This window comes from Sarcophilus harrisii, chromosome 1 (assembly GCF_902635505.1).
Source record: "Sarcophilus harrisii chromosome 1, mSarHar1.11, whole genome shotgun sequence".
NCBI lineage: Eukaryota > Metazoa > Chordata > Mammalia > Dasyuromorphia > Dasyuridae > Sarcophilus > Sarcophilus harrisii.
Window position 1 is genome coordinate 454297048 of NC_045426.1, and position 22189 is coordinate 454319236.

The 22189-nt window shown below is 35.9% G+C and overlaps 2 protein-coding genes across 3 annotated transcripts in view; both read right to left on the bottom strand.

Moving 5' to 3' along the window:
* ADHFE1 (alcohol dehydrogenase iron containing 1) overlaps nucleotides 1-12018 on the bottom strand; it is a 33890-nt gene extending 21872 nt beyond the window's left edge. For both annotated transcript variants that reach the window (XR_004230930.1, XM_003759739.4), the window contains exons 1-3: nucleotides 11753-12018; nucleotides 7277-7314; nucleotides 2036-2082 (exon numbers count right to left, since the gene is read on the bottom strand). Coding sequence is in view for 1 of the 2 variants with exons in the window: in XM_003759739.4 (XP_003759787.2) it covers nucleotides 2036-2082; nucleotides 7277-7314; nucleotides 11753-12003 (336 nt within the window). In the remaining variant the exon portion in view is untranslated. The remainder of the gene's footprint in view (nucleotides 1-2035; nucleotides 2083-7276; nucleotides 7315-11752) is intronic.
* A 5150-nt stretch (nucleotides 12019-17168) lies between these two features.
* Nucleotides 17169-19986, bottom strand: RRS1 (ribosome biogenesis regulator 1 homolog). The gene has a single exon (XM_023495977.2). The coding sequence runs from the start codon at nucleotides 19948-19950 to the stop codon at nucleotides 18694-18696; it is 1257 nt and encodes a 418-aa protein (XP_023351745.2). The 5' UTR covers nucleotides 19951-19986; the 3' UTR covers nucleotides 17169-18693.
* Nucleotides 19987-22189: the final 2203 nt, after the last annotated feature.

A 22189-nucleotide genomic window follows, 5' to 3' on the forward strand; every position in this document is an offset into this window, starting at 1 on the left:
TGCTTACCATCTGGAGGAGAGGGAAGAGAAGAGAGAATAGAATTTGAAACTCAACACTTAAAAAAAAAACCAAACTCCAAATGTTAAAAAAAAAAAAAAACTGCTTATATGTAGTCGAGGGGGGAAAAATGTATATATAATTAGAAAAAAAAATAGTCTCACCTGGTCTTCCTGCCTTGAGCTTTTTCCATTCTACAATCCATCCTTCACATAGTTCTAAAATAAATTTCCTAAAGCACAGTTCTAATTATTCACACACTGCTCTGCTCAAAAATCTTTACTGGATTTCTATTGCCTAGACGTCAGTGGTTCTCAAAGTCTGGTCCAGAGCATCCTGGGAATCTCTGAATCCTTTCAGAGAGTCTACAAATTCATAATTAGTTTTTATTTTTAATGTGATCAATATCTATAACTATAAACCACATAAACAAAAAACTCTTTGGACAGATCCTCAATCGTTTTTAATAGGATAAAGATATTGAGAACAAAAGTTTGAGGACCACTGCAAAACTTCTTGCTGTGCAATTTAAGATCTTCTACAATCTGGTTCCAACTTACTTTTACAATTTATTTTCTATTGCTCCCCTCCATGCACTCCAAAGTACAGCTGATCTGCTACACATTTTTTCTCTCATTTCCATCCCTCATTGCCTACAATGATTTTTATCTCTGCCTGTTAAACTTTTTAATTCCTTTAAACCTTTTAAATTCAAGTATATGTCTTTCAAGGAGCCTCTGATCTAGTCCTCTTCTTTTAGCAAAATGACCTCCTTCCTCAAATTTTCCTAGTGTCCGTTTAGTAGGCCATTCTGCATTTCCATCATATTTATGTTTTACTTATCTCAGTACATGTTATTTTCCCCTAGCAGAATATGAGTTCTTGTGAGGGTAGCAAAAGGATCATTTTTCACACTTGTATTTCCTATGCTTAGCACTGGGGCTTTGCTTATAATATGCCCTTAAAAAATGTTTGCTGAACTAGACTGAACCTATGAGATATTTAAGTTAAGTTTTCAGGATTAACTGAATATTTATGAAACTAGAATTTTTATCATGTCAGAAGATATTTCATTAACCAGGACGGAAGATTTTTAAGCATTTGTTTTCTGTTACATAGAACTTCAAGATTTGCAAAGTGCTTATTATATGTTATTTCATTTGGTCTTTATAATCATGCTGTGAGGCAGGTTCTATTATTATCATTCCTGTTTTTCAGATGAAAAAACTGAGGCAGAGATAGGTTTAGATGATTCTTCCAAGATCATACCGCTAGTATTTGAAGCAAAATTTGAACACATATTCCTGACCATAGATCTGTCACTGTATCTTTGCACCACCTGGCTGCTTCACAAAAGATCTATGTCAACATTATATCTTGAATGTACTTTGTACTAGAAAGGTCTTTACAATTATAATGAATTTATATCAGTTTAATTTTTAGCTTTAAAAGTATAAATGTTTGATGATTACAGTAATTATAAAATATTGTTTTGAAAATCATTATCTATCTACGTAGTACAATAGACAGCGTACCCAGAGTCAGGGAAACTGGAGTTTACATTTAACTTCAGATACTTATTAGCTGTGTGATTCTGAGCAAATTACTTATCCTCTGTCTGCCTCAGTTTCCTGATCTGTAAAATGGGATAATCATAGCACTTCCTTCCCAGAGTTGTGAAGATTGAATGAGATAATAATTGCAAGATGTTTAGCACAATTTAGTGCTACACGAATGTTAGTTATTATTATTGTAATTTTTTATTTATTAGAAGTGATCTTGGTCTCATGGTGACCTTGCATATCTATTGTGTAAAGACAAGTTTGAGCTAAGTTTGAAGAGGTTCATTTACCAGCATGATTGGTTTTTTTTTTCTTTTGCTACAGTCATTATAAATACTGTTTACTAAGTTGTAGAAGGTTGCTATTTATGTTACAAAGATGACTTTACAAATCTTTCAATTATTTAATCAAACTTTAAAGTAACTAAGTATTGTTTTCTCTGCTCATTCTTAAAAAAGATTAAGTTGTTTTCTACCTCAAATGCATAATCTGTTGTTTTTTCAGAAGCAGGAAGTCCAGGAGCTAGAAGAGAAATTGAATGATGAAAATCAGTATCAAACAGGACCTCAAAAAACCAAAAGATCATTACTCAAAATCGACTTGTTTTTAAACAGTGAACATTTAAGTTTGCCCTTGTATGAAAACTTTTTTTTTTTTAATGTGTCAGGTTTCACTGTTGCAATTCTAATTAAATTTAAAAAATTGTTTATTTAAGGTTAGCCTGTAGTCCTAGATTGATTTTGGAGACATGGTTCTAATGCCAGCATTCTTTTAGTCAAGTTCATTTTGGGGATGAAAGGAGGCACTTGTAAGTCATTTAACATTTGAAAAAGGAGGTTTACTTTGTCCTAATAAGCAAAAACATGAAACAAGGATAATGTGATTTGGCTTCCAACCCCCTCTCCATATGGAAATGTACTAGACAATAGGACAACAGGATAGGGAGGTTCTTGTGCTCTTAGGCACCCACCAAGTCTCTCTTGGCTGGGACTTTTTAAGCTCTTAGATGAACAGAAAGCTGGAGTAATCAGATTTCAAAGACAGCCATGTCTTCTTATCAGATTAAAAACTCTTCATGTGATGGATGGGAGGAAAAGAAACTATGTTCAAGAAGATACCTATCATAGATGCTTATTTAGAAAATGAATAGAATGATTTTAAATATTCTTTAGTGACTACATTAACAGTCTAACTTAAAAAGATGTCAAATGTCTACAGCCCACTTAAAATGAATTGAAAAGTCTAGCCTAAATAATGAATAAACAGATACCTTATGCAAATGTTATACCTCAAGTCCTATCTCAGATTAATGTAAGGTTAATATTCTTAGTTGCTGAGGTGAGGACTCTATTAAATTTCTGGGAAAACTGGAAAGCAGTATGGTAGAAATTAGATTTTGGCCAATATCTCAAACTGTAAGCCAAGATAAGCTCCAAATGGTTGTATGACTTAGACATAAAACATAACATCACAAAGAAATTAGAAGAGCAAAAGAAAAAGTACCTTTCAGATCTATTGCTAGGGGAAGAATATGTGACTAGAATTAAATAATCCCTCCAAAATGGACAATGTTGATTATATAAAATTTGAAAGTCTTTGCACAAACAAAACCAATACTGCTAATATTAGATGGGAAGCAAATAACCGGGAAAGAAACATGTCGATAGCACATTTCTCATATGAGGATTTAATTTACTATTTTTAATGGCTTTAATAATAATTATTGTTTATGTAGTACTTTGTTTTTTGTATCTGTATATTGTTTATATAATATTTAAGTTTTGCAAAGCACTTTACACATCTTATCTCATTTTATCTTCTCCAACAACTCTGAATTAAGGTACTATTATTATACCCATTTTACAAATGAAGAAATTGTGGCAGAGATTAAGTGACTAATTAGCTATGTCAATCACATAGCTAATAAGTATTAGATGCAGGATTTGAACTGAGGTCTTCTTGACTCTAAGTCCAGAGTTATAACACTGTACTGACTTTTCATTTGAATGTATAAGAATCATTCCTTATTGGGGCAGATATATGGCACAGTGGATAGAGCATTGGCCTTGGAGTCAGGAAGTCCTGAGTTCAAATCCTGCCTCAGACACTAAAACTGTATGACCCTAAGTCAGTCACTTAAGCCAGATTGTCTCAGCAAAAAGAAAAAAAAAAGAGCAATTACCCAATTCACAAAGAGTATGAACAGGTAGTTCTCAAAGAAGAAATTCAAGATATAAAAAATGCTCCAAATCATTAATAATTAGGGAAATGCAAATTAAAGTATAACTGAGGCTCTATTTCATACCCACTAGATTGGCAAAGTTGATAAAAAGGAAAATGACAGATGTTGGAGTCTATAAATGCCTGCTTTTAGAGTTGTAAATTAGTACAGCTCTTTTGGAAAGCAATTTAGAATTATACCCCCAAAGCTATTAAAGAATAACTGAGGCTCTATTTCATACCCACTAGATTGGCAAAGTTGATAAAAAGGAAAATGACAGATGTTGGAGTCTATAAATGCCTGCTTTTAGAGTTGTAAATTAGTACAGCTCTTTTGGAAAGCAATTTAGAATTATACCCCCAAAGCTATTAAATTATGTATATCTTTTAACTTAGTCATATCACAAGTAGACTAATATCCTCAAAGAAATTTTTTTAATGGGAAAAAACATATAGGAAAAATATCTATTTTATGTCTTTTGTTGTGTCAAAGAACTAGAAAAGTAGTGGACAGTGGAGGCCAACAATTACAGAAAGGCTGAACAAATTATGGTATAAAAATGTATTGTGTTTTACTAAATGATGAAAGGGAAGGTTCTAGACAAATCTAAGTAAGAAGATTTTCACGAGCTTATATAGAAAGAATTAAGCAGAACCAGGAAAATAATGTATACAATAATAACAACATTATAAAAACAATCAATTTTAAAAGACTTAAGAAACTCTGATCAGTGTAATGACCACCATGATTCCAGGAGATTAATGATGAAGCATGCTGTCCATCTCTTGATAGAAAATGAAGGATTCAAGATGCAGAATGAAACATGAATATTTTGGGGGATGTCTAATGTGGGAATGTTTTGAATATTCATATTTTTTACAAGGATGCTTTTTTTTCTTTTTCAATGGAGAAGGGGGAAGATGAAAAAGAAAGAAAATAAATGCTTCTTAATTGAAAAAAGTTTAAATAATACAATACAATGGAAAGCATGCAATTTTTTATTTTTTAAACTTTTTAAAAAATATTTTAAACATACAATACAATGGACATCTCCATTAACAAATTTTTAAATTAGGGTCTTAGACTTCTATTATTCCTTGAATGTTTGCTTTAATTATGATTGCTTTAGTTTATTATGTTGTTCTCTCTCAGCAGGAAATGTTATTAAGTTATGCATCAATTATAAAATATTGTTTTCTTTTTGGAGATGAATCCACATTTTCCTAGCATAGAATGATAATTTTCCAGAACACATAGGATCTTACTTAAGGTAACAAAGGATTATGCTTCACAATAAAATTATAAACAGGACTCCAATCAATAAATCATATATATATATACATATATGTATGTATATCTATCTATCTATCTTATATACTATACTAACCTATAAATTACCCAACAGTTGCCAATCTGCATTGACTGAGATTGTTTCCTGCTTAGAAGTTTCCTGAATTAATGAAATCAAAAGTTTGGTCCTCCAGGGAATGATGATGGTGATGATGACAGTGATGATGGTGATGATGGGATTTCACTGGGAATTCTTCTACCAATGCAGAGTGGCACCTATTTGATAACTTCTAGTCTTCAATAATTGTCTAGGACACTACATTTTAGTAATTGCTAATATAATACCTCTTAATGTCTTATCTTTGGTGATGGGGAAGGTGACTCTGGGTTCTCAAAGGCCATGCCAGTAAAGTGGAAGTTCTGGTCAATCTGTCAAGTTAGATTTTGAGGAAGGGACTGGGCGGTAGATTATAGTTTGTAATCTGAGAAATAGTCTAGCTAAATTGTAAAGCTTCATCACCAAGTTGGCAACCGGATGAAGAAATTTTTTTTAGCCATAGAACCTTTGTAAGCCCATCTACTAAATTGTGGAAGTGTTTCACTATGTATTAGTGAAGGATGTGACCATACTGAAGAAGTCATAGTGCTTTGAGGTATTTAAGTATAATACACTTTTATAGCCTGTATAAACAAAATGACTGACAGAACACCTTCCCGAAACAATTAATTTAAATTTTTTTTTTCTTTTTTTGTGGAAGGCAGTTTAGACCTGTAATTTCTTGAGGGGGAAGAAATCAATTAATGCACAATTTGTCTATGACTTATGGCCTTAAAAATGGTTGACTCACTGAAAGATTGTGACTTACTTATGGTTATATATCATAATACTTGTGTGTGTCAGAGACAGAATTTGAACCCAGGTCCCAGTTTTCCTAAGGTTAAAACTGGCCTTCTAGTCACAACACCATACTGCTACATGTTCCCCATAAGAAAAATTAGGGCATAATAGAAGCTGAATCTTTGATGTCTCTTTGAGAATTTGATTCAAAATTTTGAAATGGGAATCAAGTGATCCTTTGTTAATTTTTGCTAATAGTTAGAAGAAAATAATTGTGAAAAAGGAAAGACCTTTATGCTTTTCAGGAGGTTTTAATGATTGAGTCACTCCACAGCCTGACAGAGGAACTAAAATCTGGATTCTGAATCAATGAATCAGACTATGATAATAAGCTACACATTCTTTGGGGTTAAGTTTGAAATGCTGAGCTACTCGACCAATATGGAAATGTACTATTATGTCTTCCTCTTTGTTCCCCTCCTTCACAAACTTCTCTGTTGTTTTCAGCAGTGGGTTTCATGCTGTTAGGCGCCTTCTTTACTCCCCCTTGTCAGGTTGCTTGGATTTGACCTTTCTTTCTAAGGTCTAAATCAGTTTTTGTACTACTAATTAATATGACATTCGAAGGACATGCTAATGTTACAATGGGTATCCTGCTGGTCTGTTGGACAATGGACATTGTGAAGACAATGGACTTTGTAAAGGTTTAAGATGTTGTGGAACAGGAGATTGTTAGTTTATTTCAGTTTTGGAGAAATGCAGTGTTATTTTAAAAACTCGCACAACAAAATATTATTTGATTAAAAAAACACTAGTGTCTTTTCCTTAGAGAAGTCACTCTTGACTTTAGCTTCCTTTTCTGACTTCTATCAGAAGAAAGTTTCTTGAATAAAACTTTTCAATGAATTCAGATCAAACTTCAAATTCTATCTGAGCCACCATTTTCAGACCTGGCAAATCATTAATATATATAGTCCTGTATTACTTCTGTCAAGAATAAAACATTGTACAATTATATATTTAATATTTATCTTTAAGCAACATTATATATCTAGCTATAACTAGCTAATATAATTCAGCAATATGTAACTATTACCAATTTTATAGGTATAGGTCATTTAACCTTTTATGTTCACAGAGTTTCTGCTTACCTCCTAAAATTATTTTTATGTTTCTTGCTTTGTCCTAATTTATAACAAACTTAGCTGTAGAGATTTAAATTGTAGCTATTTTTAAAAATATTAAAATATTTTAAAAATATATTTAATATGTATTTATATAATATATTTTATTACTATATATAATTATATAATAAATATTAATATAATAATAAATATAAATAAAAATAAAAAAATAAAATGCATTACCTTGGGAATAAGTATGAGAATGAGTTGGACACTGGCATCTAAGGAAAAAGAAAAGAAGAAAAATTTATTTAAGGAAAACCTGCAAAATCAAAAGTTCAGAGACTTGATCATTGCAGTAACTCTCCATTGACCAAATTCTATAAAATATACAATTCTAGCGGGTAATCTATAAGATGGGTAATGAGTGGCTATTAACTAATAAAATATAAATATATCTAGGGATCATTGTGAATCTCTGTAGCTGGATAAGGGCTAGACCATTTATTCATTCTTTCACTATTCATATTGATTTAACAAGTATTTACTGAATACCTACTGTCCTGAAAGCACAGTATTTAATATAATATATATTCAATAAATATTTGTTTAATTTAGAGTTTGGTATCCATCTCTTCCACAATGGGAGGTTAGGGCCTTGACTCCAAATCCCATCTCTAATGATAATTACTTACTGTTCTATGGCTTTAATTTCCCTATCCGTAATATAGTGGGGTTAGACCTGATAATCTCTGAGGTTCCTTCCAGTTATAATTCAATGATATTATCATCCTTTTCAAGGTTAATCCCTTCATCTATACTATCTTATCCCCTTACACATCCTATAGGAATTTGTTTCCTAAATTCTTCCCACTCTCTTGAATCTTTGTTTCTTATGAACTCTTTCTTCTTATGTCTTTAAATTAGAACAGATCTTTTTTGTTATTTTTATTTTTTTCCTGAGGCATTTGGGGTTAAGTGACTTGCCCAGGGTCACAGGTAGGAAACGTTAAAGTGTCTGAGGCCAGACTTGAACTCAGGTACTCCTGACTTCAGGGCTGGTGCTCTATCCATCGAGATATCTAGCTGCCTTAGATCTTTCTTATTAAAAACAAAAACCTTAACTTGACTATACTCCTCTCTAAAGCGACTGTCCCCTTTATTTCCTTTCTTTGACTTCCAAATTTCTGCCAACTGTGGTCTACCTCTTCTCCCATTTCCTCACCACCCATTTATCTCTTGAAAGCCATGAAGCTTGGTTTCTATCCCCATTACCCTGGTGGAATCTCATCATTCCAGTGAAAACACTCTTCACAGTGACTAAGTTACCATATTCAATGACTTTTTACTTATTCTCCATTCTGTATTCTTCTATAGAGTTAACACATTTACATCCTTCCCTTCCCCATTTTGGAAACTTTATTCTCTCTTAGTTTCTATTAACTATACTATTCTCTCTCTCTCTCTCTCTCTCTCTCTCTCTCTCTCTCTCTCTCTCTCTCTCTCTCTCTCTCTCTCTCTCTCTCTCTCCTGATAGCTCTTTGAATCATCTAGACATTTTAAAAGCAAGAATTTACATTATAGCATTTTAAGATTTACAGAGTGTATTTTTATGATCTCAGAGGCCACTTTTTAATTTTGGAGGGCAATCACTAGAGTATCTACCAAAAGGACGTGTACTTGGCTAATCCTCAGTGTATTGTTGAGTGGTTCAAATAATCAGAATTGTAGAACTGGTATGAATCATGAATGTTCACAGAATGGCTAGATATTTTATAATAAATCAAGACTGCCACCTAGTGTTTAGAATGGTGAAATGTCAATTGATTTTATTTACTGAAGCAATATACTGGAATTCCTTGGAAAACAAAAGTAAAAGATAACTCAACTATTCACAGTCAATAATATTCTTCCTCTCTTGGTTATTATGACATTTCCCACTTGAGTGATCATTTGAATTTCCACTAGAAGAAAGACAAAGACAAAATCCAAATTCATCACTTTCAAGCCTGAATGTGACTCCTCATTATATTATTAGGATATCATTATATTCTCATTATAGTCCTACTGTGGTAAGGGACCTCACAGGGCCATCTAATCTTATCCTATTACTTTATAGATGAGAATACTGAGTCCCAGAGACTTTAAGTGATTTATTTGATGCTGTGTGAGATGTGGGATCTGAAACAAGGTCTTCCAACTATAGCCAATACTCTTTCCATTGAGCCATACTGCTGTTTAGATCCTTCCTCCCCCTCTTCTCTGCCCTTATGCATTTCTGTCATAGGGCCTGCTTCAATTGAATACTTTTTTACTTACCTGACTATTCCTACATGTATCTTTCCATTGTTTTCTTTTTCTTTTTTCTTTTCCATATTTCTAATTGTTGTGTCAGTGAGCTTGACTTTGCTTTATTCAAACATTTGATTTTAGCTTAAAAGTGCCTCCCTTTTCTTTTTTTCCCTTCAATGGTATTTTTCCAAATACACATAGTTTTCATCATTCAGTTTTGCAAGATTTTATGCTCCAATTTTTTTCCTCCTTCCCTCCCTTACATTCCCCCTTCCTCACAACAGCAAGCAATCTGATGAGTTAAACATGTATAATCCTTTTAAACATATTTCCATATTTATCATGTTGTACAAGAAAAATCAAACCAAAAGGGGAAAAAACCTAAGAAAAAGCAAGCAAACAAGCAAACAAAAAAAGATGAAAACACTATGCTTTGATCCAATCAATTTCTCTGAAGGAGGATAGTATTTTTCATCCTTCATTTTCTAAAAGGAACAATGTTTCAAATAAGGAAAAGATGAACAAGTGGTAGGAATGTCCTCTTTATAGGATGACTTGAAATGATTTCCTCATTTTATTTTCATCAGATTGCTGTTTTTGTGCAGAAATTCAGTAGTGTCTGTCTGACTCTTTGTGACCCCAAAGACCATAGAATACCAGGTCTCTTGAATCCTTTACTACTTCTCAAAGTCTGACCAAGCTCATGTTCATTGCTTCCATGAGACTATCCATCTCATTCTCTACTATTCCATTTTCCTTCTGCTTTTGTTTTTTCCACTAAATCAGGAGCTTTTCCAATGAGTCCCATATTCTCAATATGTGATCAAAGTACTTAAGCTTCAGTTTCAGTATTTGACTTTCTAGTGAATAGTCTGAGTTAATTTCTTTAAATATTGACTGATTTGATGTCCTCACTGTCCAAGGGACTATCAAAAATCTTCTGTGGCACTTAGCTTTCTGGTCCAAGTCCAGCAGCCATACATTGACAGTGGAAAAACCATAGCTTTGACTATATCTTACATTCCAGGTTCTTAGTAGATTGTATTTATAGTTAAAATACCTAACTTAATTCTCAAATTTTAAAGATTATAGGGATTGGATCTGAGATTTCACTGGGATAGGGAACTTCTAGGTGAGGAAACTCCCTCTAACAATGAAGACTAGCACCTTCTCTGTAACTATAGTATTAGAAAGTTGCCTAGACCATTCCAACAAACTTTAGATGGAAAAATGCCATCCTTATTCAGAGAGAGAACTGAATGCAAATCAAAGCATACTATTTCACTTTTTTCTGCTGCTTTTTTTTTCTGATGGTTTTTCCCCTTTTATTTTGATTTTTCTCTCCCAACATGACTCATGTGAATTATTATTTGAGAAATAATAATTTCTCAATTATTATTGAGAAAAAGAAAAATATAAAAATAAGTTTAAAATGGGAAGAGAAATCACTAAGCAAGTCCTTTAAACTCTTATTCCCTCAATTTCTTCATCTGTCAAATAGAGATAACTGTCCTTGCATTATGAACCTCAAGAGAATGCATTTTTTTTTTTTTCATTTCAGTTTTTGGAAAAGGTTCAGATTATGTTCAACCAAATATTATTAATGGAAGAATCTGTTTCAGAAATTGTTTTTTTCCCCTAAATCTTTAAGTGCTATAAAATTTTGAGTTATGCTCAAACACACAAATGGATTTCTGTTTTCTGTCTTCTATTCCCTCCAAAGATGCAAACTGAAACTCACCTACATCTATTTATCCTGTTCAACTTTTCTCTCTGTCCTCCCATAAGTTTAACATCCAATCTGCTAGAATCTTTCCTCATTTTCTCCTGAAATCTGGTTGCCCATTTGTTAATATTATTGTTGTTACAAAGAGGAAATTGAATTATGGAATATTAAAGCTGGAGGGTAAAGGGCCTTAGGGATCATTCAGGACAACTTTAATTTACAGAGGCCCAGAAAGGTTGTTACTTAAAGTCATGGAATATTAGAGCTTTAATGTTGCAGCTTTAGAGAAAGAGGAGCTAGAGTACAAATTCTATGAAGATAGGGTGCGGAGGGAATCTAGCTTTATTCCTTCTTTCCTCACATTACCCCCTCCCCAATCCCAAAGATAATAGTCCTGCCTTTTGAACAATAAACTCTAAATCAGAGTTCTGCTTTATGCCTGCCCAGCTGGGACGTTAGTAGAGGTAGTCTGAGACCAGGACATTAGTGCAATGGCAAAGGTTTCGCTGGGGGACGCAAGGAGGGATAGCGTGTGGGGTCACCCCAGATCCTTCTCCTATAACTCTCTGGGGGTCTGAGTGGAGGGGTCTCTTAGCTGGCTAGCAGATGGCCCGTCCCCACCCAGCGTTCTCCCCAGGCTCTGTCGGGATCCCCGGGGCCTGCCCCAAAGCTGGGCCCGAAAAGGGGGCTCGAACACTCACGCCGCGCGCTGCAGCTGCCTCAGCAAGTGAGCGACCCTGTCCCTGCCCGCTGCGGCCATGGTGCCCGGGCTGCTCTCAGCTGGCAGGCTAGGGACAGACAGACAGACAAACAGAAGCGGTGTCTGTGAGCCCGAGAGAAGCCGCCAGCTCCGGGGTGGGACCATCCTGGGCCCCGCCCCCGGACCAACCCTCCATCCTCCCCCTTGGATCGGGCCAGTGCCAGTGCAGGCTCTCTTTCCTCCTTGCGCCATCCCTTACATTAATGCCCTTTGCCTCTGATCGCGGGGCAAGCCGGCCGGCCGTGCATCTGACCCTTACAGGAGGGGAAGCTTCCTTCCTATTATTCTCTTCCTCTTTTCCCAGCTGTAAGTCACCAGCGGAGGCACTTTTTTTTTTTTTTTTGATTCAGTTTCAAGTTCAAGAGTCCCTACCTCCAGCTATTTATGGACACTAGGGACAAAACGAATTCCTCCGCCCATTGCTCATTCCATCCTCTGGGGCCAGGGAGCAAATCCAGTGAGCCTTGACCTTTACGGTCATTTCTTTGGCTTAAGTATTAAAAAGTCCACTTCAGATTGTATTTAAGCAAATAAATTTGTGCAAATTAAATCCCATTTCTTCCAAAAAACTTCTGAGTAAAAAATACGGAGAGGAAACTTTAGTAGTGGGGGTTGTTAGGGAGTCAGGAAGAAAAAGGGCTAGGCTCTCAGCTTTTGGACATGAGTTTTTTCCTCTGTAAAATAACTTAGATGATCAATCTCTGAGCTTCTTTCTCTTACTGTTCTGTGATTGTAGACCATTGAAGCTTTCTGGGACAAAACAACCCTATTTGGGGGGGGGGGGGGAGGAGGGGGGAGGGGGAGAGGGGGGGGGGGGGGGGGAGGGAGAGGGGGGGAGGGAGAGGGGGGGGGAGAGAGGGAGAGAGAGAGAGAGAGAGAGAGAGAGAGAGAGAGAGAGAGAGAGAAAGAGAAAGGAGGGAGGAGGGAAAGAGGGAGAAGGGAGAAAAAAGGAGTGGGAAAAATGCTTTTTCCTTTCTTTCTAATATCCCAGTATGGGGAACTGTGCTAAATCCGGAGCATACAAAAATCAAACGCCTCCCCCCTCACAAACCTTATATTCTCCTGGAGGGAAACATATACATAGCTAAATATACAGCTAATATTTACCAAAAATACAAAGTAATTTTAAGTGGAGTCTAAAGTCCTACTTCTACAAGAAGCCTTTCCTTACTTAGTCTTCTCTCAGATTATTTCCATTTTTGCTTGTACATTGCTGCTTACATTTTGTTACTCCACAGATTATGTGCTTCTTGAGAGCAGAGAGACTGAATTGTTTTTGTCCAGTTCTTAGCACAGTGCCTGGTACCTGTATTACAACAGAATCTTTTTTTTTTTTTTTTTTTCAAAAATATAACTTTTTATTGACAGAACATATGCATGGATAATTTTTTACATTATCCCTTACACTCCTGTTCTAACTTTTTCCTTCCCTCCCTCCACCCCCTCCCCTAGATGGCAGGCAGTCTTATACATGTTAAATATGTTATAGTATATCCTAGATACAATATATGTGTGCAGATCTGAACAGTTCTCTTGTTGCACAAGAAGAATTGGATTCAGAAGGTAAAAATAAGCTGGGAAGAAAAACAAAAATGCAAGTAGTCCACATTCATTTCCCAGTATTCCTTCTCTGGGTGTGGCTGATTTTGTCCTTTATTGATCAATTGGAACTGAATTAGATCTTCTCTTAGTTGAAGAAATCCACTTCCATCAGAAAATATCCTCTTACAGTATTGTTGGTGAAGTGTATAATGATCTCCTGGTTCTGCTTATTTCACTTAGCATCAGTTCATGTAAGTCTCTCCAAGCTGCTGTGAAATCATCCCGCTGGTCCTTTCTTACAGAAAAATAATATTCCATAACATTCATATACCACAATTTACCCAACCATTCTCCAATTGATGGACATCCATTCATTTTCCAGTTTCTAGCCACTACAAACAGGGCTGCCACAAACATTCCTGCACATACAGGTCCCTTTCCTTTCTTTAGTATCTCTCTGGGATATAAGTCCAGTAGGTCACTGCCAGATCAAAGGGTATGCACAGTTTGATAACTTTTTGAGCATAGTTCCAGATTGCTCTCCAGAATGGTTGGATTCATTCATAACTCCATCAATTATAATAGAATATCTTATCATTTTAAAGAAGAACAAAATGACATTGATATGTTGGGGTCAAGGTATAGTTTATTCAACTTTGGTTGATCAGACCAATAAAAGCTCAAAAAGCTCCACCACAGATTAGGCACAAATAGCCTGACACACAGTAGGCAATGAACAAATGTTTGTTGACTGATTGAAGAGGAGGATGCATCAATAACTAGGAAAATAGGGAAAGGTCTCTAGAAGGCCCCTGAACATGATTTGAAGGTCTCTAGGGATTTTCTGTGGCAGAAGTAAATGAAGAAAACAAACAGGGGACAACACCAGCCTGTACAAAGGTTAACAAGGTAGGAAATGAGCCATTCTATGCCCGAAGGGACTAATGGGGATGGAAAGTAGAGTGTGTGAGGAAGAATATTTGATGAGAAGCCTAGAAAAATAAAGTGAAGCCATATCATGTTTTTTAAGTCGTTTCAGTCATGTCCAAATCTTTCTTCACCCTATTTGGGATTTTCTTGGCAAAGAGATTGGAATAGTTGGCCATTTTCTTCTCCAGCTCATTTTCAGAAAGGAAGAAATCAAGCAAACAGGGTTAATTGACTTACCCAGATCACACAGCTAGTAAGTGATCTCAGGTCACATGTGAACTCAGATCCTCTTGACTCCAAGCCTGGCACTCTATCCACAGCACCATTTAGTTGCCTCAAAGCCATATCCTGAATTTTAAATGCCAGATTGAGGAATGTTTATTTTGTCCTAAATGCAATAGACAGACCCCAAAACTTCAAGCAAGAGAGTCTTTTGGAGAGGGTACCAGACTTGGATACATTTTAAAATTCAAATTCAATATTGCCTAACTGATTGTTTGGCTAATTACTTTTCCAATCCTATTTCCCCTTGCTAGATACATAAAACAGGGTTTTAATACTGTAAAAATCAACTCTCACTTTCCTCTCTGCTACCTTTCCATTTAAACAAATTTTCTTTTGAAATCCTACTATTGATTTAGGTTAGTATGGAGGTTGATACTATGCAAAACAGGAAATAGTCTGAGGACAGTGTTTTGCAAAGTTTAAAATGCATACAAAATTTGAGTCACGGTCATATTAAAAGCAAATTAATCTGTCATACCAGTTTGGATTAAGATAGAAACATATCTGCATCTATTCATCCTATGCAACTCTGGCTTTTTTAGGCTATTTCAGATAAATGTGAACTCTAGTAGGTACTTAGGACCAGAAAAGCTTCATGTACAACCCAACCAAGGGTGCTATTTGTTTACTCAAAGACCTAAGGGTGGAAAAACTTATCACTAGAATTAGTCAACAAACAGCAAATTTTGGGGGTCATAGCAGACTACCTATCAACAAACAGAGCACTTGTTTGTGTTGGGGAAGTCAAAATGCAATCAAATCTTTCTTCAATGTAACAAAAACCTGTGTTTTTGGCTAATAGCTCACATTTTTATAGTATATACTTTAGTATTTGATACTTACAGCTACCTTGTAGTGATAGAGATTATTGCTTTTTTACAGATTAAAAAAAAAACAACATACCTAGAGAATTCCAGTACTTGTTCATGATTACATACAGTCTCTGTCAGGGACTAGCTATAACCAGGTGTTTGTTGATTACAAATCCTATGTTTTTATTACTGTATCACACTGCTAATTGGTAAATTACATGACACTAGATTTTAGTTTCTATAACAGACTCCTTTGAAAGGGATCAGCAAATTGTTTTAGTTATTTTAATTATTCTTTCTCAACTTGGTCATAGTTATTCGGCTAAGCATGTTATTTCCAGGGTTAGAAAGAAAATCTCTGAAAAGTCCTGGAAAGCTAACTACAAAGAGCCAGATGTCAAACACTTAGCAAGCAAGTTGATTTGTCATTCTAGGGAATTTAGTTTCCTAATTATATGACTATAAGGGTTGAAAGCTTCCTTAGTTAAAATAAGCCCTCAAAAGGCCATACAATAGTGTAGGTCTCCTGGAGTACTAGAGTACTACAGGAGTACTAGACCACGATACAGTTTTAAGTTCAAATCCAGTCTCTACCACTTATCACCTAATTGAACTTTTGATTACCTTTCCAACCCTATTTCCTCATTTAGAAAATGGTGATGGTTTACATTAAATGATTTCTAAAATCCCAATGCAAACAAGGATATGAGAATTCAGCTTAACATTTGAATCTGTAACCTTAGATTTGGAGTTGTAAAACTTGGGCATTAATACTTGTGACTTTGGATAAAACTTTTACCGAGTCCATTTCTTCATCCCTACACTGAATTAGCCCCAATAATATCTAAGTTATATTTTAAGTGCTATGGAATTTAGAATCTCAAAAACTTTTCTATTGTGCAGTCATGAAATTATTGGCTAATTTTTCTTTTTTTAGAGAGGGGTAGGAGACATTTACAATTTCATCAGATTCCAGAACTCCTATTGAGTAAATTCCTTCTTCGATCGCCAAGAGTGGCTTGTGAACACTGAAAGGTTAAGTGACAGCCATGGTCACATAACACATCAAAAGTAGAATCTCAACCCAAGTCTTTTTAATTCTAAACCTGGTTCCCAACACACCAAGCAACATTACCTCTGCTACTAACATTCACACCATTCTATAGCATTTACAAGGGATACATTGCAAAAGGACAAAACTGCTGAATCAAAATATTTCTTTCCAGATTTTAGACCGAGTAGAAAGGTCACCATTCTAGTATATGCCCTCATGTGTTTGGACAATAGCAATAGGTCGCTTGTGGATTTGCCACTAAAGTGAATTTTTCTAAAATGAAGATCCAATCACTTGAACTCCTTCCTCCCCTCCAGCTTAATATTTAATTCCTGTGGCTTTCTTATTGCCTCCAGAAGCAAATACAAAATGCTGTTCTGCTTTTTAAGTCCTTTATAACCTACCTGCTCCTACCTTTTCACTTTTCTTCTACCCTACTTTCCAACACTGTCCTTCAACCTGTTCCATGAACAAAATACTCCAACTCTGGGCATTTTTTCTGGCTGTCTCCCATTCCTGAAAATTACTCTCTGCCCAGGTTTGCCAGAATGTGCCAATTAAAAATCTGCCTACTACAGGAAGTGGGTTTTCCTCAATGCCTCTTACTTCTGCTGCTTTCTTTTATTTCTTGCATATAAATATCCTCTATATATAGGGTATGTATGACTTGTTTTATATTTTATTTCCCCCATTAGATTGTAAACACCTTGAGGGCAGGTATTGTCTTTTACCTCTTTTTTTTTTTTAAACCAGTGCTTGCTTATCATACTGCCAGTTATACGATAAGCAATGGAATCATTTCAACCCCTTGACCTTACAGCTGAGGAAATTCTGCCCCAAGATGCTGAACTGACTTGTCTAAGAAATCTGAACAAACTTTTCTGATTCCACACTCAGTTCTCTCCATGCTGTATCCAATTCAATAATTACAAGAAATAATGCAAACTTATTTTCAGCAACCTGAGACATTTAAAATATTCATATACTTTTACTATGGATAAATAGGAATTTTCATTTTAAAAAGTTAATAGGGACTGATCCTAATTGACTAGAAACCATGGTCTGTCAGCTTTTTTTTTTTTTTTTTAAACAAATACAATTCCACTAGAATATGTGTTTTTGACATAAGAAATAGGAAGGCCTTCATCATGTTAAACAGATGCTCAATGGAGGTCGTCTTAAGGAAAAATAGGGGGAATTACTATTGAAAAAGCACAAGGGTTATGATCTAAATCGATAGGAATACTTCACAAACTAGTGAGATGACAAACCCAAAATATATTTATGAGATTGCTGTATGATCCTGACAAACTCTTTTCATTTTTGCATTGCCCAGCAACTACCACAAAGTATGGGTTAATAAATGAACAATTGAAAATTTATCATTTTCTGAATTTTGAATTAAATCATTTCAGCAAAAGGATATGAGTTGCTTAAATATTACTTAGGGATACCATGCTAAGTAATTAAAAAGTGGATTTTACAAAATGGTCAAGGTAATATAACAGGAGGCCTTTAGGGACAAGAACCCTAAGTCAGCTATCATTAGTCATACTTATTAATATTCAAATCCCAACAATTAGTTGGAATATTCTAATTAAAATTCTTTTTCATAAGTTTTTTCTAGGAGTTTGCAAGTTTAAAACTTATGTGGTATCCATGTACAATTAATCACTGTACACTCAAAACATAACCTCATGTTTTTCTAGTTTTAGGTATTTCCCCAAAGACAACTATATCAAACTCATCTGCAAGTTGCTGTATTTCCTTTTCATAAAAATCCGGCAGTCATCTGACTGCAGGCTGCTGTTTTTAGGTAGCAAACTCAGAATGCTACACCATATTTTAAAGTTATAAGCTCACAAATACATAGACAATTTTGAATAGAAACCCAACATTTATTAATCTTTACAACTGGTTACTTTTAAACTCAATTCTGAACTCACAAAATAAAATTTTTGCCAAGAATCTGAAATATAGTCATACCTTCCTCAACAATCCCCCTCCTCCAAAAGTTACAAGCAGTTTTCGAGTCCCGAAAAACATTTCAAACTAGGCTCGAGTCTCAACTCCTCCACAAAAAATTCCTTGATTACTGTCCCCCATTCAACTTTTTAAAAGTCCAAAGCGTTTAAGTTTCGGGTCTCCGAGGGAGGTGCTTCACCAGAGCAGCAGAGTTCCAGAGCGCAGGGGATCCTATCTGGATCTCACCGGAGTCCCGAACACAAGGCACTACCAGAACGTACTAGAGGAAATCCATCACTTCCTCCTCTTCCCTCCCGGACGCTGTCCCTTTTTGCCCCCCACACCGGGCGGCCCCCCTTTCCGCTTGTTCCCCGGGCCCGGGGGTCCTCCTTTCCCCTTCCCCCCCAGCCCCGGAGGCCGCCCTTTCCGCTTGCCCCCGTGGCCCTTTCTGTTGCCCCCCCTGGCCGTTTTCCTCTTGGCAGCTTCTTCCCTGTCCTCCTCCCTCATCTGCTTGTTGGTGGCCCGGGTCACGTCCATTCTGGGCTTTTTGCTGTTCATGACCCTGATCAGCTCCAGCTGACTCTGCTTTTCGGCAGCGAAGTCGCCGACGTTGGGCTGGAAGCGGCGCTTCCTGCCCGGGCCCCGGGGCGGCTTCTCCTTGGGCAGCCGCTCCTGGAAGCGCCCCACGGAGGCGGTGGAGACCTTGGCCACCTGCATGGCCTTGCCCAGCTCGGCCCGGCTCTGGTAGCCAGTGGGGTGCATCCCTCCCTGACTGGGGAGCTGCACCTTGTGCGCGCGGGCGATATTGCGGAGCCGGTTCAGCTCGTTCTTGGCCACGCGCTCCTTCTTGGCCCGCTGCCTCTTGGCGAACTGGTCTTCGTCGGGGTCGGCGCCGCCCGGCACCTCTATCAGCCACTCCTTGGTGTCGTCGCGGGCCCGCTGGTAGCCCCAGCGCCGCCGCCACTGCTTGCTGGCCTCGTCCCACACCAGGCTGGTCTTCTTCCGCGGCCGGATGCCCTTCAGCTGCGCGAACTGCTGCCAGCGGGTGAGCGGCCGCGGCTTGGGAAGCGGCTTCTCGCGGGGCAGCCGCAGGCTGGGCTCGGGGAGCTTGGCCACCACCGCCTCCTCCACGCGCTCCGTGGGCAGCCGCCACAGCTGGTTGATGAGCAGCTGCACATTGTCGCGGGCCAGGCCCTGCAGCTGCGCCTCCAGCTCCGGCCCGCTCCGCTGCCGCAAACCCGTCGGGGGGTTCCTGTCAGTGGCCAGCAGGTTGCCCAGGTCGAACTCGAGCTCCAAGTCCTTGTGCACCGTGATGAGCCGCAGCTTCTCCGCCTCGGCCTGCTCGGCCTGGGCAAGCAACTCCTCCGCGCTGCGGACCCCCATGGCTACACGCAGGGACCCGCAGCTGAGGCAACCGCCAGCACACGCCGCGGACGGGACCACGTGCAGTCCCGCGTACGCTCTTCCGGAAGCCAAAAAGTTATCCTTCCGGTGACAAAGGGGAAGTTCCGGGCACCGTCGTCCTGGGACACGACCGTCAGGGGGCAGCATTGTTGTATTTATTGGACAAGACAGCCGGAAACCGCCTCGAGATTTGGGGAGGGCTGTCAAGAGGCATCCTCGTTGTGGGACTACAAGTCCCAGCGACCCGGCTAGAACTACGAATCCCAGAATGCCACGCATGCTTCCGGCTTCCGGCGAGTTAAGAGCGAGGGCAGAGTTTGAATTCCAAACTGAGATTCTCGCCACTTTATAAATTAGAGCAGGGCTTCTTAAACTTATTCCACTCGGGACCTCTTTTCTCCCGAGAAATTTTTAGACGACCCCAGATATCTATATCTCTCTATAAAATAAATTTAAATTTATTGATAATAAATCATAGTTGATAGTTTGCGTTATTGATAATAAATCAATTGATAGTTTGTGTTATTGATAATAAATCATAATTGATAGTTTGCGTTATTGATAATAAATCATAATTTACAATTTGCGCTATTGATAATAAATGATAATTGATAATTTGCATTATTGATAATAAATTATAATTGATAATTTGCATTATTGATAATAAATCATAATGGATAATTTACGTTATTGATAATAAATGATAATTGATAATTTGCATTATTGATAATAAATCATAATTCACAATTTGTGTTATTGATAAAAATGATAATTGATAATTTGCGTTATTGATAATAAACCATAATTTATAATTTGCATTATTGATAATAAATGATAATTGATAATTTGCATTATTGATAATAAATGATAATTGATAATTTGAGTTATTGATAATAAATCAATTGATAATTTGAGTTATTGATAATAAATGATAATTGATAATTTGCATTATTGATAGTAAATCATAATTGATAATTTGCATTATTGATAATAAATGATAATTGATAATTTGCATTATTGATAGTAAATCATAATTGATAATTTACGTTATTGATAATAAATGATAATTGATAATTTGCATTATTGATAATAAATCATAATTCACAATTTGTGTTATTGATAAAAATGATAATTGATAATTTGCGTTATTGATAATAAACCATAATTTACAATTTGCATTATTGATAATGAATGATAATTGATAATTTGCATTATTGATAATAAATGATAATTGATAATTTGAGTTATTGATAATAAATAATTGATAATTTGAGTTATTGATAATAAATGATAATTGATAATTTGCATTATTGATAGTAAATCATAATTGATAATTTGCATTATTGATAATAAATGATAATTGATAATTTGTATTATTGATAGTAAATCATAATTGATAATTTACGTTATTGATAATAAATGATAATTGATAATTTGCATTATTGATAATAAATGATAATTGATAATTTGCGTTATTGATAATAAACCATAATTTACAATTTGCATTATTGATAATAAATGATAATTGATAATTTGCATTATTGATAATAAATCATAATTGATAATTTGCATTATTGATAATAAATCATAATTGATAATTTGAGTTATTGATAATAAATCAATTGATAGTTTGTGTTATTGATAATAAATGATAATTGATAATTTGCGTTATTGATAATAAACCATAATTTACAATTTGCGCTATTGATAATAAATGATAATTGATAATTTGCATTATTGATAGTAAATGATAATTGATAATTTGCATTATTGATAATAAATCATAATTGATAATTTGTGCTATTGGTAATAAATGATAATTGTGAATTTGCATTATTGATAATAAATCATAACTGATAATTTGCGTTATTGATAATAAATCATAATTGATAGTTTGCGTTATTGATAAGAAATCATAATTGATAATTTGCATTATTGATAATAAATGATAATTGATAGTTTGTGTTATTGATAATAAATCATAATTGATATTTTGCATTATTGATAATAAATTATAATTGATAGTTTGTGTTATTAATAAATTATAATTGATAACTTGCATTATTGATAATAAATCATAATTGATAATTTGCATTATTGATAAATCATAATAGATAATTTGCATTATTGATAATAAATCATAATTGATAGTTTGCGTTATTGATAATAAATCATAATTTCATGAGCCCCCACCGTTAGTTGCAACACCTCAGATGGGGTCTCCACCCTCGCTTTAAGAAGCTTTGAGTTAAGAGGGATGAAAAAATTGAAATAAATTTTTTAAAATTGAAATTTAAAAAATACTTAACTTGGATTTTTTTTACCTGGCAAAGACACTTTGTGAAAAATGATTTTGGGGAAGGAAGCAAGCAGGTCTAAGTGATAA